Here is a 17,305-nt window from a genome sequence, read left to right on the forward strand (position 1 = left end):
GCTTGAGATATCACTCATTGTAGTATGTAACACAGAGGAGAAGCTGTCAGAAAAATTATGTGGGTGTCGCTTCACTAGTTCAAACCATGCCACTACTGTTAATGTAGAAGTTATCTGAAGCAATGAAAGCATTGGTCAGTTTCTTTATTTTATTTGATAACCATAGCTGTAATGTTGATTACAGTATTCTTGTTATGCAAACTGTGTCAAAAGTGGTGCACTTTTCTTGACCTGACACAATAACTAATAGAATTCCTATAGAAAAGCCAAAAAGCCAAAAAGTTCTTTTTAGTGCTATATCCTATAGTCCTATTTTGCAAAGGCAATGGGCTAAAACGATCTACTCTAATAAAAAAAGAAGCTGTTGCAGCCTCAGGTCATGGGTCCAGAACAGGGTCTAATGCCTTTTCCCCGGTCATATTTGAGCATACGTGTCTCAAATAAACTACTTTCACCGACTTGCATAGCACCCAGCTAACATGTCCATGTGGGTCCTGTTCGAGTAGCCAACTGGGAATCAAAGTTTTGTCCTCAGGTTATATGTTGGGCCCCACATATGGATGCCTAGCAGGGTCAGTGATGGCACCAGAATTGCTTGTTATGAAGCACTGTTCCCCAATGTAGTGTCCAAAAAGTCTTTTGGTCGTCCGCTGGTCAATTCACTTTGTAGCCAATCCTATATAGTTCTGAACGCAGCTCTAGTCTCTGTGTGAATTCTGGTTTAGTTTTGGTAGACATGTGGAAGAATCTTTATTCTTTCAGAAGTTGAAGTCAGAAGTTGGAGATATTTTAAGGTTTCTCACTTTTTGGATAAAATAGTTAGGTAGACTTCAATCCAAAAGGCAAACAAAAGGAAAACTGGAAGAAAACAGCCTCTTTGTGCCAACATAAGTGAATCAACATGATTATTGCTTGGAATTCCTGTTCATTGGCTCATGCTTAAACCGATTTGCCTTGAGTCATTACAGCACATAGCAACAGCACCCTCTAGAAGAGTAATTAGAGCAACTGGCATCAGTGTTTTTCCAAGCAGAAGATGACACATTTATGGAAAAACTGACCTCCCTGCCAAAGTTAAAATGTGTACATGGAACTGTTCTTCTTGCAAATAAAGAACTTACCTCCCTTTATGTAGAGACATGAACACAAACCGACCCTAAAGAGACCAATTGCAAGTGTAAAACCACACCTAAAGCCATATATACCTTCCTACCTTCCAGGAATCGATTAAGCAATTGAGGCTGCCTGGCGTCAATATATAGGTCTGCCTTTGCAGGGGGCCTGACCACTGTGGGACTGCTGAAGTCATAGTCCTGCTCGGCCCTTCTCCCATCTACACCATAAGTTCTAATGAGCCAGTGTATCGACCATCACGCTGAGAGATTGATGTCAGTTTGGGGAGACACGCATCCCTGGCCTTGCAGATGGGAAAAGGTCTTGACCAAGGGCCTTAACTGCGTGTTGACTTTTATACTGCCCAGTCCTTTGCTTATTCAAGTGTTAGAGCGCAGATGCAGTGGCAGAGAGACGTTGTCTCAATCCAGCACTTCTCTTCTTCATCCACAGCAGCTTGGATGTTTGCTTTTCCTTCATGCGTCCAAACTGCCGTCCCAGTGTGTTTTTCCTACCATTCAAGCTTTACACCCAATCAAACAGCCTGATCACAGATTAGCACATATTGAAACCGTGAGATAACTAGGCATATGGTTGGTTCTCAGCGTTTTTGACAAAAGACATGGCTGCCAGCGGCCTGTCTGAGGGGCCTGTTCTTGCAAATTCGCAAGAACATCCTTGTGTTTAATCAGTGACCCACTGTAATGAGCCTACTATGTCTACCATTGCCCCTGTTTAACTCCCTGTTAACATATGGTGATTAAAACCACTCATTCCCAATTACCCTGATCATCAGCGTTTGCCACTATTGAGTGGCTTGTCACAAACAAGACAAGCCACTAACCATTGATATTAAAGAATTACTTGAATTACTTGTTTTTGAAATAGTCTCATTCCTCCCTTGAAATATATCCATGAGATTTCTGCAGGTGTTGGGCATGGACCCAACAAGACTCTGTTTTTGATTGCAAACAATTTAAAACAAATGTTTGCAAATGGCTTACACGCCAGAGTTCTCGTGCACACAATCACTTAGGTTCTCCATCTATACCTTCAGGGGAACAGAAGAGAGAGCCAAGTCTGGAATTGATTATACAGATTACGACGTGAATTGTATTGGCTTTATCTTAGAAGATACTTAGTTAAAGATCTTGAGGATGTTTAGAGGTAAAAGCTCAGGGCAAATAGCATTCCTGGGTGGCCTAATCCATGTCGAAGCTTAATCCACGGGTCTCACTCTGGAAAGGGGAACGGTAATCAAGAAGCCACCCTTGACCTCTTAAATCTTGAGCCTTTCAGCAGCTTGGCTCTTGAAATTTTCAGCTGAAACTAAGTCGAGACAGCCCTGTCCGTGAGCACTGACCTATTGAATGTAATCAATTTTGATAGGATGTGACACCAAACTGCAAACAAAAAATGATTGAAGAACTATCAACTATACAGACTGGATCAGTTCCAAAGGCTTGAAAACATTAGTCACAGTAGAATCACAATTATAGCCGAGTACAAAACTAGACTTGGAATTGGAAAATCAGATCAACGGAAAACAAGTATTGGGAATAAATAGTCTCAGTGGCAAAAGTAAAATATAGTTTTTAAACAAAGCTTCGTCAACAGGTTTGCTTGGTTAATTTAAATTAGCTTAGCTTAAATTAACTTAATTTGTGACTGTGAAAGTTATGGCTGTTCCCTGTACGTCGAGGCATCAAAGGTCAAGCATTGAGAAGTTAAGCATCCGGGAACGTTTTTTGGTAAAACAGACAAAAACTTAAAAACAAAAAAGCACAAGGATTACATTTTAACAAAGAATGAAAAAAAATGGGAATCCTAACTATGTTTTTATATTTTAGTGGGGTTGAATATGTAAAGAAAGCAGGGGGTGGATGGTAAGTTAGGTTAGCAAAAACTATGTTTCAGAAAAAGTGTGGAAGCATTTTTGAAGGAGAATCCTAACAAGCTTAGCTGCATGCTCTGTCTGCAAGAATTGACTGCTCATCATTCGAAACCATCAAACACGGCAAACCATTTGAACACTTATAGGCGACCATTCTCCAATTATCTGGCCAGAGTTAATGCAGGCAGTTAGTCTAATTACAGGCTAATTCAAAATATATGTACTGGATATCTCTGCTGGGCATGTTATAACACAAGAATGTATGAATATGCATCTGCCTTGTGATTTATATAATAAAATATTTTATATAATTTTTTTATTTAATTTATATACTTTCAATATATTTCTGAATGTAATTCACAAGTTTTTTTGTAAATCACAAAAAATGTTATATTTAATGAAAAATAAAGTTGGCCTAATAAGCCTGTAGAAGTAAAATTATTATTTAAATGCCACAAATTTCTGTCAGGCCTACCCTTTTTCTTTTTGTCTAAAAAATAATGACAATTTTGACTAATCATTTAAATCTTAAGTAATTCATTTTTAAAATAATTGTTTTTTTGTGTAATATGTTTATGTTTAAAAAGAAATAACAAAGTAGGCTGATCCTGTTATAGATGTTATTTTAATGTTTAAACTGAAATAATAATAAAATAGGCTATAAGAGCTTATTTTAAACATAAATACATGCTGCTGTCTGTCTCAATATTCCACAAATCCATTTAGTAAGCCCAACATTATATGTCTGTAATTATCTGCAGTCTGCAGTCTTTCACCATATGCAAAATCTTCTACTGATTTTTTCATTTTACTGATGTTCATTTTTTTTATTTGAGTTGGGTACAGCCCTAGTGAAAGTCTACGACTTAGCATGACTATATAAAACAGACGATATATAGAAAGAGTCACAGCTTTTGTAATGGCCATGTCTCTGTGACTGGTATGACTAATCCCAGATGTCTGTTTGACCATCTGCATCACGTCTGTCTTGATTAGGGCCCAAGCAGATTGCAGTGTGGAAGTGAAACCATTTAAGCGCTCCTTAGCCTGACATCCATCTGTAGCTCTGGAGGAAAAACACACAGCTCACCCTCTAGCGAATTGTATCCAAGTTACCCTTATAAACACGTCAAGCCATCGACCATCAGCTAATAGAATCAGAAGGGGTCTGCTGGGTCAGTTCCTGAGAGCGTTCTTGTTATTGTTTGTCGTTTGCACGTTCATGCCTGTCACATCTGCAGTTTCAGCTTTCCCTCACTGAGCGCAAAGATATATATTAGCTTGGTGAAGCTGAAAGGCTCCTGTGAATTCTTGCCAGATGGAACCAGGCCATTTCTTCTAGAGGTATTCACTTGTTTTAATTTTGGAGATGACCCCAAGTGCCTAGTTCCAAGTGGCTCTGTTTGGCTGGGTTTCTTAGTGAAATCCTGCCTCGGAGGTCAGTTAAGCATCATATAAAAGACTCCAGGCAGCCTGTAGGATTTCAAATAATAAGAAACCCCATTTTGTTTTTTAACTTTAGCCCTAAAACTACTATGATGCATGTTATGGACAAAAGTATTGGGACACCTGCTCATTTATTCTTTCTTCCAAAATCAAGGGTGTTAAACAGAGCTCAATCTGCTTTTGTTGGTCTCTACTGTCCATGGAAGGCTTTCTACTATATTTTGGAGCTTTGCTGCATAGATTTGATTGTATTTAGCGATTGTGTTTAGGGAGGTCAGGACCTTGGATGACCACCACTCCACCTCATCCCAAAGCATCTCTCCAACCCATCCTAAAAGTATTGGATGGAGCGTCATCCATCATTCCAGAGAACACAGTTCCACTGCTCCACAGCTCAATGGCTTGGCATTAGGCATAGTACCAATAGGTTCATGTTTATCTGCACCAGAAAGTCCTATTGTATTGGCAATACACTTCTAAATACAATTCTAAAAGTTGTGTGTGTATTTGTGTCAGCAATGGGTGCAGCTGTAAGTAGCTGAAGAAGAGCAGTCCACAAACATTTGGACATATAGTGTAGTCTGCCCATAGTTTTGGCATGACCCAATTATAAGCAAGCCTGTTGGAAAAGACCAGATGTGTCTTCACGAGGAAAATGAGGAATCTGATTTTCTGATGTTTATAGGAAAGACTCAGTGATGAGAACATATGAGATGGTGGAAACGAGTGGGAAGCAAAGGAAGTGTGAGGCGGGATTTATCAGTGAAATGGAAAGTATTAAAATATGGGAAACACTTGACTGTATTCATGAAGCATGTGTTAAAAAAATGATGACCTCATTGGCTGCTTTGTTTCTATTGCCGCAGACTAGCCTGTTTATGATCAGAGATGTGTGGTTATATTAAATGTAGAATGCTTTACATTTTTCACTGGTCTGAAAAGACCAGGGCCCCACTGACCCTCCATCCTGGTCTGCCAGAAGCTCAGCACATTGTGAAGCCCATGTCTTCGCTGGTTTCTGGGCGAGGAGGTTGTGGAGAAATAGTGAAAACCAAGTCGAGACAGAAATCAATCCAACAGGTGCTGTGGCTGCTTTTTTGTCCTTTTTGCTAAATGACTTTCTTTGATGGATGGGCCTAACATGTGCTAATTATCAGATTTATTTGTACTTGTCAATGAGAAAGCTCAGGCTCACCTTAGGGTCCGTTTCAGTTTGAGTCAAGATGTTTTGACTTGAAATGGACTAGGAATTCTCAAGCAGACCAAACAACCTCAAAGAACCTGTAACTACATAAATTACTATGAATATACTGTAGCATGAAGTACTAAACGTACTGCTGCTTTTCAGTTTACTTTAATTACTTTACACACTGCAGTGGTCGGTTGGTTACGTCCTTTGAACTTTTGCAGTTTTGTTAGAATGCAGAGGTTCCTTTCTGTAGGCCTGGAATGCACATGTCTGTCATGAAGCCCTTAGTAACAGCTGAAGAGGCTACTTCATCACGGCCACTTTGCACTCTGCTTCGCCCTCACTCAATTAATCTCCATCAGCAAGTGGCCAGCCGTGGTGACAAGTCTCATTGCTTTCAAAGGCCCAAAGATGTGAGAAGGGGTTCTCCCTATAGAAAGGTACAAAGAGGCTGCAGTGTTGGACTTTAATGAGGGGAGCGTACAGTGTGGAGTAAAAAAATAGCTACATTTTGGGAGGAGGTGTAAGCCTAAAACCCCTCATCCTACACTGTAAAACGTGGTTTGTCCATTAAACCTACCTAAAACATTTGCTTTATTTGAGTTGAATAAACTTGTCACCACATGAAGTCATTTTTTTTAGGTTTATCGGACAAACCTCTTAATTTTTAAAGTGTAACATCCAATAAAGTTCGCTACTAGTTCACATGTTAACTTTAAGTCTTTACAACCCACTATCACCCCTTTAACTCTGCCATATCTCTCAGTCTTAGCTCCACTTAGCAGAGGGTGGTCTGGCCTTCTACCACAAAGCAAAAGCCACCCCAACTCCAGTGCTTTGATTTTACTATAGTAATAATAGTTCTTCTGTACGCTGTTAAAGTATAAGATCCCTGAGGAGTGCTCTAAGGAACCGTCAAGAATTTTTATTATTTTTTTTAGAAGAAAAAAGTTTCTTGAAGATATTACACCATATGAATTAGACTGACTTGTTATTCTCTTGACTCATTGGTATGTTCCATGCAGCATATCATTTCCATTTCATCAGTGGTGCCATAACTCAGCACTTGGCCAAGAAAACACCTGCCAAACTTTGTAAAGTCTCCCTAAAATCCACACTCTGGAATGCTTAAGGCTTTCTAAGAGATAGAAGGACTGTTTCTAGTCAAGGCGCAGTGTCAGAGTGCAATCAAAGATGTCTCTCCTCCTTCTTTCTGACTCTCTTCTGAACATGGAGCACATGTGGACTGGTTGCTCGCTAAATGCAGACTGGACGCTGAGGCCCCCTATCAGAGGCCAATCCCGCTGGGAACAGTCGCCAGTAGGTGCAGGGAAGCCGACAGAGGAGGGTGTTCAGGGTTAATTGGCAGTGATTGGCCAGGGTCATTTTCTGCCTAGTTAAACTCCTTCTCCCCAAGGGTGGAGGACGCAGCGAGACATTGTATGAAGCTATGAAGGAGTGTGTGTGTGTGTGTTTGTGTGTGTGTGTGAGTGTGTGTGTGTGTGTGTGTGTGTTCTGTTTGCGTAACCCACATGTGTCTGTGTAACTACTTCCACAGTTCCCTGTTGTGGAATGCTCACATTTCTCTGCACGAGCGTCGGAAGAGCTGATTTGTGAAAGTGGTACTAAAAGGCAGTGTTATGATGTCTGATTGACGTGTTTATTTAACACGTCGCTCAAACTAAAGACACACTTTTCTTGACCCTGACAGCGAGAAGACTGACTGACGTGGGCTGAACTGTGATCCAGCGATCTGTGTTCTATCTGCAGTTTTGTGTTTTCTCAAATATCCGTAAAGGGTCAATATTAAAAAAATCCAGGGTCGAACTACAGTCTCATAACGGAGCCAAAAGTCTGGCAAATGATGAAGATATAAGCGTAAGTGTAAGCCTGAGGGAGTTCGGAAAAACGCAGTCGTGGGCCCAAAATTCCTGAGACGAAAAAAACAGAGACAAAACAGTCACTTTATACAGAGCAGTGCAGTGATGGCAAGGAGCTCATAGTACAATTCAGTTAATATACAGAATTGAACGGATAGTTAATGCTTAAAGGTGCCAGAGAGGGCATTTACAGTATTTTAAGTTGTTCCCTGGTATAAATAGTAAGTATGTGACTTTGTATGGGGGGTGTAAATGCTAAAATACAATGTTACTATACTATTTACTATTCCTATTTAGCCTATTTTACAGTTAAAAATAACCCAGTGCTTTTCCTTCTGATGTGAGTCCAGCTTCAGTTTGGTTCAGCTGATGGAGGCCAGTTTCTTTTCAAGGGATCAAACGATAGATGGTTAAAGCTAGCATAGCATAAAGCAAGCAAAGTTAGCCTTTAGCTACCCTTTTGCTCCCTCAGCTTTCGCTTTGTCATGTGCCGAATTTGAGCTCCTCTTCTATAGACACCGACACAGGAAAGGGTTTGTGTAGCCAGGTATTCCCATAACTAGCAGAGTCTGGGGGTGATGAGCTGCTCTCCAGTATCAGGAACATCATATTCTCTCAAAGTCGCCGTCAAGGTTTACTGTTTACCAGCTTTGACTATTTTCTCTAGTGGGTGGGATTTATGTTCATTTTGGGTGTGTAAATATAACAGGTCAAGACTGTGATGTAACAGTTCTGGGGGTTTGGAATTGGCCTGTTTTATAGCTCTGTGCTGCTGGGTTGTTTTTTGAAGGAGGAATAGCTTTTGAGGTTCACAGTTTGTCGCTTCCATGTACTGAACTCTCTTTATTTAATCTATCTATTCCAAGATTACTACAAACATAGTTTGGCATTCTAGGACATTTTTAAGTAGAATACATTACAATCATAATCTGTGGTTTGAGAAAAACTGTGGATATTCCACACATGAAGAGAATTAACTATATTAATCCATGGCTTTAAACATAGTGAGTAAACCATTAATATAAAATTAAGAATCCATGTAATGATACTCACTAAAATGGTTCTCTTTTTGTTATGTTTTTGTTTTCCAGAGATGCGATCCAGGAACAGTTCGGCAGTGTTCTGGCATGGTGGGTCCAGTGGAGGCTATCAGTCCCTGCTGCTGGATGAAGACCGCGGTTGGCTTCTGGTTGGAGGAAGAGACCATGTGTACATGCTCCAGTCTGAGAGCCTTACCCAGCCTATGCGCAAGGTTGGAACGCCATACCACTCCCACGACCTCCATTTCATTACAGTACACTCTGTACATCAACATGGACTACACTACCACATGGGCGGGTGGAGATTTTGGATTTTGGATTTTGGGTGGACAGTTTTTGTAATGACAACAGATTAAAGGGTTTAATGGTATTGATATTAGGGCATGGGTAGTACTTGTGTAAGGCGATGGCTTTAATATTTATATGTTCATTGTGTTTCCACTATATTGTGCCAAATGTCTCCTAATCCATCATGACCATTATTATAGCGTCAAGCGAGAGCACAATGGCTTGTATGATTGTAACAAATGAGGGTTAGCATTCTACTACTAGTATAGTTGTCTGATGGAAAGCATGATTTAGACTGTGCTATAGTGAGTACCATGTGTGACCTTTTGTCACATACAATATACAGTCTTCTAATTGGCAGCAGTTCACCAGGTCAGTACCTGGTAACAATTTCCTTTTCAGATAGTCCTTCATTTGTAAGGCATGCATTGTAACTAAATGAACTGCACTTATTATCGGTCACTTATGAAAACCTGAACCAGTGGGTTCATAAATCAGTGTGATATAATGTAGTTTAATAGTAGGTATGCTAATTATTTGAGATGTTGACTGTTGAACTGAGATTGAAAGGCAGTTGGCAGTGCAGAGATGAGATCTACAGCCGGGTTTCAGGGTGGAAACCAGTGTGGCCGTAGTCAGGTCAGATGTTGGCTGCTTGGCTGCAAAAGGATGGAAAGCATAACAGTGTTCTTTTGTCCATCATCACTAAGTCACATGCCAGCTTGTATATCTGTTGAATGACACCCAATTAGCATTTTACTTGATCTACGCTAAGGTGCACAGGAACGCAGTGAAGGTTTACTTAAAGCATCTTATTTAACCCTTATGCTGTAAAAAAATGTATATCTGTTAAATGATGCAGTAACTGATTTCAGAGTGTTTTTTGAGTCAACTCAACTTAGTTTAGTCTAAAGTTCCCCTAACTCACATTTTTTTTTACATACTGAGTTAAGTCATAAGTGAGTTAAGCATTAGTAAACATTAGTAAATTAGCTGCAGCTGAAACTGATCAAATATTGTGTAAGATGTTTAGTCTGGGGCTCCTCCCCCTCAGTTTGTTTATTCCCATCTGCAGGCAATCACATATAAAGATACCTTCCTATTCTCAGACTCTGGATCATGATGGGCTGGTGGTGGTGTTGAAGGAAATTGAACTCATGAATCTCTTGATAAGCAGGCAGTTAGACAGTTGCTCCACTCTAGAGCAGTGAACTCTGTGAACTGTACTTTTTTGTGTCCAGAAATGTTCACAGGGAAAAGTAAATCTACCCAGAACTGTGTTTCTATGTAGTGTAATTTCACAGCTACGGCCCTACGGTCTAACTGCTGCTCATCAAATCTAAGTTCAAATCAAAACCTGAGGGCACCCTTGTCAAAAGCTTCTCAGTCTTGGGGCTTCATGTAATAGGGGAAGTTCTAACCTGCAGCTGCAGCTCATTTACTAATGTTTAAGTAATGTTTTAAGGCTCAACTCAAAAAATGCTCTGTAATCAGTTACTGCATCATTTTAGGTTGTAAAATGTTTGGTGTAGCTTGGTGTTCGTTTAAACTAAGCGTATATGCTGTGGTTTCCTTTGGATTGGTTGTTGCTAACATTGCAAACTATGTACAAACAGTCTATATTGTAGTAATAAGGTATTGAAATGTAAGTGTATTAGCTTTTTAGAATGTATTTATAATGTATTTAAATACATTTAATTTTGAGAGAATTAATTGATTACATTGAAAAACTGATTACAATTGGTCTGTTGTACCACTGAAGGCAGGTTGTTTGACAGTGGCCTGGAAAAACTGTCTCTGTCCTTAATTTTTAGATCCACTGGCCAGCTGGAAAGGAACATACTGAACGCTGTCGGCATGCAGGGAAAAATCTGTCGGTAAGTCATTGCAGCTTCTAAGAGCTGAGGAGGTCAAAAAGCCACAAAGAAAGGGCTTATTTCAGAGCCAACTTTCATATATAGCTCAGGCATTCTCCCACTCAGTGATACTTAACAAAGGTTTATTTATTACCCTTTTGAGGGGTATTTATGTAGTTAATATCTCTGTATGGAGGTAGGTGAGTGACCTTTTTTCTATTGGTTCTGACTCCAAGTGTGTCTCCCGTACAACATAGAAAACAGATCTCTTGTGTTGCCTTCTCAGACTGACTGTGCCAATTTTGTGAGGCTCCTGCAGCCATTCAACAAAACCCATGTGTATGTGTGCGGAACCGGAGCCTACCACCCCCAGTGCACATACATTGACCTAGGCCACAGCATTGAGGTGAGTAAGCCATTCTTCCTCAGGGATAAGCTGACATTTTCCTCATCTCTCTTTTCATCTTGCCTTTTAATGGCTGCTGACAGCCTCATGTCATTCCGCCTTTTATGGCTTATGGTAGACCCACAGGTGGCACCAAACAGGACAACAGGACATTTAAGGGCTGTTTTTCAAGCACATTACTTTGTAAATATGAACACCAAGAGGGGTGAAGAGCCCTCACTTACCTACTGGGGTGTATTGACCCAAAGGCTAAGCTCACAATGAAGGCACTATATAGAGGGGCTTGTGAAGTAAGAGGGTGACATGACTGTCTCTGTCTCCTAGGAACCTGCATTTACACTGCTGGGCCACGCTGTTGAGTCCGGCAGGGGGAAATGTCCCTTTAGTCCTCATGAATCCTTCACTGCTCGACTCACTGGTAAGTGCACAGGGGGAAAAAATCTACAATAGCTAGTGTTGACTAACAAAGCACTTGGACAACTAACCCTCAGAGGCTAGTTGAGGGTTTTAATAATATGCCTTAGTGTGTTTTATCTGGTCTACCAGTATTACAAACTTGACCAAGCTGGTCAGACTAGAGGACCAGTATGGAAGACTGTCCATGCTGGTCAACCAGCTTGGTCGTGCTATTAGACCAGCTAAACCATCAAACACAAAGAAAACATACCCTATGCTGCTTCAGAGCTAAGCTGATCACCACTTTAACCAGCCTGGCCCCTTTAAGCTGGTCAGGTTGTTTTTTTAAGCAGTTCAGACACATATCATCATCTCCCATTGTCATCCCAATCAGCCTTAGCTCCAAAAACACAACCTCACCTCGACTCTCTCCTCCTCAGACCAATTAATTAGACGTCTGCTGGAAGCAGACATACTGAAGAAACCCATATGAATATCATCTCTATATTTGTTCCCCCCCACATATGATGAGGTCATTGACAAATGGAGCTGTACAGCTCATGTGCAGCTGTGGTTAGTGTGGGAAGGTCCTAACTCTGTCAGCAGCCCTGTCTATGGCTGACGCCTTCATTTGTCCTGTGCCTCCCATGGCGTCTTATTTCACAGCTGATTGGAGAAACGAAAGCCACCCAACCAGCCTTTCAGTGTTATGCCAATGTCGGAAAATGTAACCTTACCACAGATCTTTCTTTTGGCATTTTTTTAATTACATAACTTCACCCCTGAGAAACACAGTACATACACCATATGCTTCACGAGCTTCAAGAGTGCTGTCGGAGCTACAGACATATGTCATGTTTTCATGATTTAATCACATATAATAGGGGAATCGGGAACAATCCAGATTTTAGTACTATACAAGTTGCTGTAAATATGATTTCGATTAAGTTCAAGGACAAACCCATTAGCTTAGAGTTACACATCACACGCCTATGAGAGATCTTCTTCTTTACTTTAGATGGAGACCTGTATGCAGGGACGTCAGTGGACTTCATGGGAAACAACGCAGCCATCTTTCGCACCTCTGTGTACACCAGTAGTCAGCACTACATTCGTACTGAGGCTTACCATGACTACTGGCTCAATGGTAGGACATTTCTGCATTAACTTAGCCATTCCATCAGGTGTGTCCAAACCTTTGACTGGCAGTGTCGGCCAGGTTTTCTGTTACATGGAAGTGTCAGTTGTGGACTTCAACTCATGCATGTTACTGAAAACTGCAGCGAGCTTTCTTTGGATCATACCTACCTGAATTCTTTTCCTCCCCAGAACCAGATTTCGTGGACTCCTACTTCATCCCAGACACGCACAGCCTGGACGATGACAAGGTCTACTTCTTTTTCAAGGAAACGGCAGTGGAGTCCAACCAGCAAGACAAGCGTGTCTATAGCCGAGTAGCCAGAGTCTGCAAGGTGAGCTGGCTTGCTGGACAGTAATTGGCCAATGAAAAGGCAAGGCAGTCCAAAAAGCCCTTAGGCTGAAGGAATGTGGCTTTTATGCAGTTTATGCAGTGAGTACCGGGCACAGAAACTATGCATAGTGAAATATCAATAACAGCATATTAGGAATGTTATTTATCTAAAAATGAATAAATAAGGTGTTTGTTAGCAGGTTATAGTCTTACCATGACTATAAAGTTTATGTTGCATGGTATGTGTTATATTTTAGTTACTTTATAGCCAATTTAACTAGTTTTAGTGCTATCAGCTGGGCAGTTTAGCTATGCACATCAAGATACAATGATGGAAGAAATGTATCTCACAAACACCCCATAAGCTTTATGCTTCTTATGATGTTACTGCTCTGAGAGATTATGATACTGTGGATGCTCCAGCTTAGCATTGAAGAAGAGTGATTGCTTTGCCAGCAAAAATCCAGAGTTGCAAATTATTAACACCATGTTCTATAGACGTGTGCCACCACTTTGAAATCAACAGACCCCCAATGCCATCAATATACTACAGTATTTGATTGACTCAATCTTACAGTATGATCAGTAGCTGGTACTGAAGCACTGCTGTTGTGGACATATATTAAAACAATGACTCTGTGTTACTGTCTGTGTTACAGTGCACTATTATAGGACACATCTGATCATAGTGTGAAACACTTTTACATGACCTCAAGTCAGATTTAAAAGTATAGTCCTTGGGCAAGATTTCAGACTCTACATTCAATATATATAATAAAAAAAGATATAGAAAACATAACTAATTATACATATCACAATCAGAATCAGAAATACTTTATTGATCAGGTGGGAAATATAGTTGTTAAAGTTGCAACTGTTTAGGTAAGAATAAACACTCTAACACTATAAAATACATTTTATACAAAGAGAGAGAAAAAAACTAAAATTGTCCATTCAGTTAATAGTGTTAAGAATTAATATTATTATATTATATATTCATACATTGACTTGCATCAATGCATCTGTGCTGCCCAGCATGACACTGAAGCGAGAAAGAGAAAGAGAGCCATCTACACACCCGGAGAAAGCAAGGCCCATTGTGCTCTCTCAGACTCCGGCCGCTGACCCAGGATTCAAACCAGCGATCCTCTGGTCATGTTGGCAGCATGTATTACTTCAGGGTGTTTGAAAAACAGCATTGTGACATGACATTTGTAAAAGATGGCTTCAGACCATTTCAGGCTCCTGGAAATGTTAAACAATTTTTCAGTTTACTTCAGTCCACTGCTCCCTGGCTTGACACTCTTTTCACCCCGAGCAAAAAGGCACTTAGGGAGCAAGTCGCAAAAGCATCAGAGCATGATTTAAGAGACTCTAATACCCAGTCTGATCATTATGTTTCAAATCTGATACAAATGTGTTCACAAAAAAAGGAAAGCATGGTACCGTTCTCACAGTACATCATATAACTGACAGCTGATGTTGTTGATCTGTTTGTCAGAACGACATTGGTGGAAAAAGGAGTCTGATTAATCGCTGGAGTACCTTCCTAAAGGCTAGACTGGTGTGTTCAGTGCCAGGGCCAGGAGGCATGGACACGCACTTCGATGAGCTGGGTATGCACATACAAACACTTATACAGAAAAAATTCAAAGAGGTTCTCAGTGGGGTCATGAAATTCTGGATTTAAATATGAAACCTTTGGTACATTCAGAATTACCTCAGCTTTTTGTAATTCTGTATACACTGTATAGTACATTATTATTTGGAAGTGTGTTTAAAATGTTTTTTGTATTTTTAGAGGACATCTTTCTCTTGGAGACCAAAGATCCGCAAAATCCAGTCATTTATGGAGTCTTTTCAACTTCCAGGTAGGAAATGTCCTACCCTAATGTAGGAAATTCATTTTTAATGTTTTGTTTCCCTACACAGCAGTGCACGTATGCCATTATTCACTTGTAAACTGACGCAAAACTGATGGTAAAATCTTATCCCACAATAAACAAACTTTAGCTACACTTTTAAAAAGGTGGGCCTTCGAGGGTTCTTTAGTAATGCCAGTTCAATACAGTTCTACCCAAGAACCCTTTGAACCCTTCTTCCCTTTCTTTTAGTTTAGCAACCCCACAACCTAACCGTAACCCTAGCCTTAACCTAACCCTTAAACCTTAGGTTAGGGTTAGATGTAAGATAACATTCAGTAGACAATCATTTACATTCAGCTTAGAGTTGTTTTTTGTTGGGGTTTTTTTGTTCTTTTTTTTGGGGAGGGATGGAATGCTATGCTTTCTATACATTGACAGTGGACTATCCAAGTAAAGTGTTACTTAACATCATAACATAAAAAATAGATGTAACTACATACAGAGAAAATAAAATAATAAGTGGAGATAATATAATTAAAGTAAAATAGTTGGTTTATGGTTAATATTATTTATTTAATATTTATTTATGGTTAATAAAAATTCGTGTTTGAAGTCAGAAGAGAAACTGCACGACAGGGACGTATTTAGAGTATGTATACGTTTGTAAGGGCAGGTAGGTCACAGCAAGCAGTAAAACATATATGGAAAATGTTCTTTCAGCTCAGTGATGGTGCCCCCTTTTCGCCATCTTTGCCTGAATAACTAATGCACAGGAGCACTTTGGTGCAGAAACAGAGTGGTTAATATGTCACATCTAAAACACACTGCATTTAGCTCTGCTCTCATGCAGGGAAAAAACTGTAATTGGTGAAAGGACATTTATGTTCGATGTTCAAACAGTGAACAGTTGGCAGTGTTCAGTATAATTGCCCGCTAAAGGTTTGAATGGCAGCAGTATGTTTATCTTATTCCACTTTGAAGGAAATATTGGTACTTAGAAATCATGGCTAAGGAAACCTGATCCTCTACCCTAAATCATTGCTGGGTTTTATTTAATGTGATTAACTCTCTTTGTCCCGCCACCTGACGTCAGTGCTCGTACACCCTCAAAAACATCCGTCTGGTTGCATTATTTTTTTTCACCCTCCTGACACTTCCAGAACAATCCATCTTGGTTGTCACCTCTCCTATCAAGGAGAGAGGAGGTCTAGAGGCCATGGAGGAAGGGTCAGAGGTGCCTAAGCTAAAGGAACAGTGTTATTCTAACCCAGCAGCAGGCTAACACTCACTTCCCCTTCTTCTGTTTCAAAAGCTCCGTCTTCAGAGGCTCCGCCGTTTGCGTCTACTCCATGGCGTCCATCCGAGCCGCCTTCAATGGGCCCTTTGCACACAAAGAGGGCCCGGACTACCGCTGGGTGGAGTACAAAGGGAGGATCCCATATCCTCGGCCTGGAACTGTGAGTGTTCAGCACTGAGATATTCAGCGTGTGAAGGAGGGTGTAGGCAATAGCAGCGGGAGGCTAATTGGTGATAAGAGCTTTCTTTTCAGCTCTTTGAGATGTCTGGGCCCAATCACCACCACCACACTAATAAAGTGTTAAACCACTTGATTATATTGTGAATAAGGCTGTCACTGTCACCTACATCATGAAGTAAACAATAACAAACCATGCAGAACATTTCAAATTTTCAAAAATATTTTAAATAATAATAATAATAAATAATAATAAATGAACAAACATTCTAGGAACCTACATTATTTAAAACCATTTATCACAGAACTAATAGTGTTTTTACTGTAAAAATACATTAAAAGATCAAATCCTGGTTTCTCCAAAATATCTCCTGGATACCCCCCCCAGCCAGCATGTGGGCATTTTCAATTCCATCACCAGCTCATCTGATTTAACATCATTAAGCACTTTTACCATGGATTTGGATTTACCAAACCAGGTGTTGATAAATAAAGCTACACTCCATGAGAAGAAATTTGGAGATATTTTAAAGTGATGGAACACAGTGATGAAAAAATGCGACTTTTTGTTGGAATGTTATTAATATTTATTCTAATAATAAACACTTACTGCCCAGATAAGCCACTTTTTCCATTCTTACCATAAAACCTTCTGGACTAGAACTATTGCAGAGTACCCTAATATATACAAATTGTTATTTTGAGTATACAACACAAGAGTTTATTCAGGAATCGTGACAGCCCTAACTGTAGGTTCCATCAACTCAGTCATTCTGAGAGTGTTAAAATAAAAAACTATGCTTTCTCTGTGACAGTAGTGTACAGAGTGTTCATATAATCTTGGTGGTCCAACATGTGTTGGCCAGTCGTCACATTCCTGCTGTCCATCACTCCTCACCTGGGCTGTGCTCACGCGTGGGGATCATAAAAATGTCCCTGAGTTCTGTTAGGGTCATGCTTTAGGGCGGTTGTTGAAGTGGCAGAGGT

At 40.2% G+C, this 17,305-nt stretch overlaps 1 protein-coding gene across 2 annotated transcripts in view; it reads left to right on the forward strand.

Moving 5' to 3' along the window:
• The window catches only part of LOC140542617 (semaphorin-3D), a 57,281-nt gene that overhangs the window by 27,997 nt on the left and 11,979 nt on the right, over nucleotides 1-17,305 (forward strand). For both annotated transcript variants that reach the window (XM_072665407.1, XM_072665408.1), the window contains exons 3-11: nucleotides 8,614-8,774; nucleotides 10,665-10,727; nucleotides 10,993-11,112; nucleotides 11,437-11,530; nucleotides 12,527-12,655; nucleotides 12,838-12,980; nucleotides 14,481-14,595; nucleotides 14,781-14,850; nucleotides 16,157-16,301. In XM_072665407.1, coding sequence (XP_072521508.1) covers nucleotides 8,614-8,774; nucleotides 10,665-10,727; nucleotides 10,993-11,112; nucleotides 11,437-11,530; nucleotides 12,527-12,655; nucleotides 12,838-12,980; nucleotides 14,481-14,595; nucleotides 14,781-14,850; nucleotides 16,157-16,301 — 1,040 coding nt within the window. The remainder of the gene's footprint in view (nucleotides 1-8,613; nucleotides 8,775-10,664; nucleotides 10,728-10,992; nucleotides 11,113-11,436; nucleotides 11,531-12,526; nucleotides 12,656-12,837; nucleotides 12,981-14,480; nucleotides 14,596-14,780; nucleotides 14,851-16,156; nucleotides 16,302-17,305) is intronic.

Source organism: Salminus brasiliensis, chromosome 21, assembly GCF_030463535.1.
Source record: "Salminus brasiliensis chromosome 21, fSalBra1.hap2, whole genome shotgun sequence".
In the NCBI taxonomy this organism is placed as follows: Eukaryota; Metazoa; Chordata; class Actinopteri; order Characiformes; family Bryconidae; genus Salminus; species Salminus brasiliensis.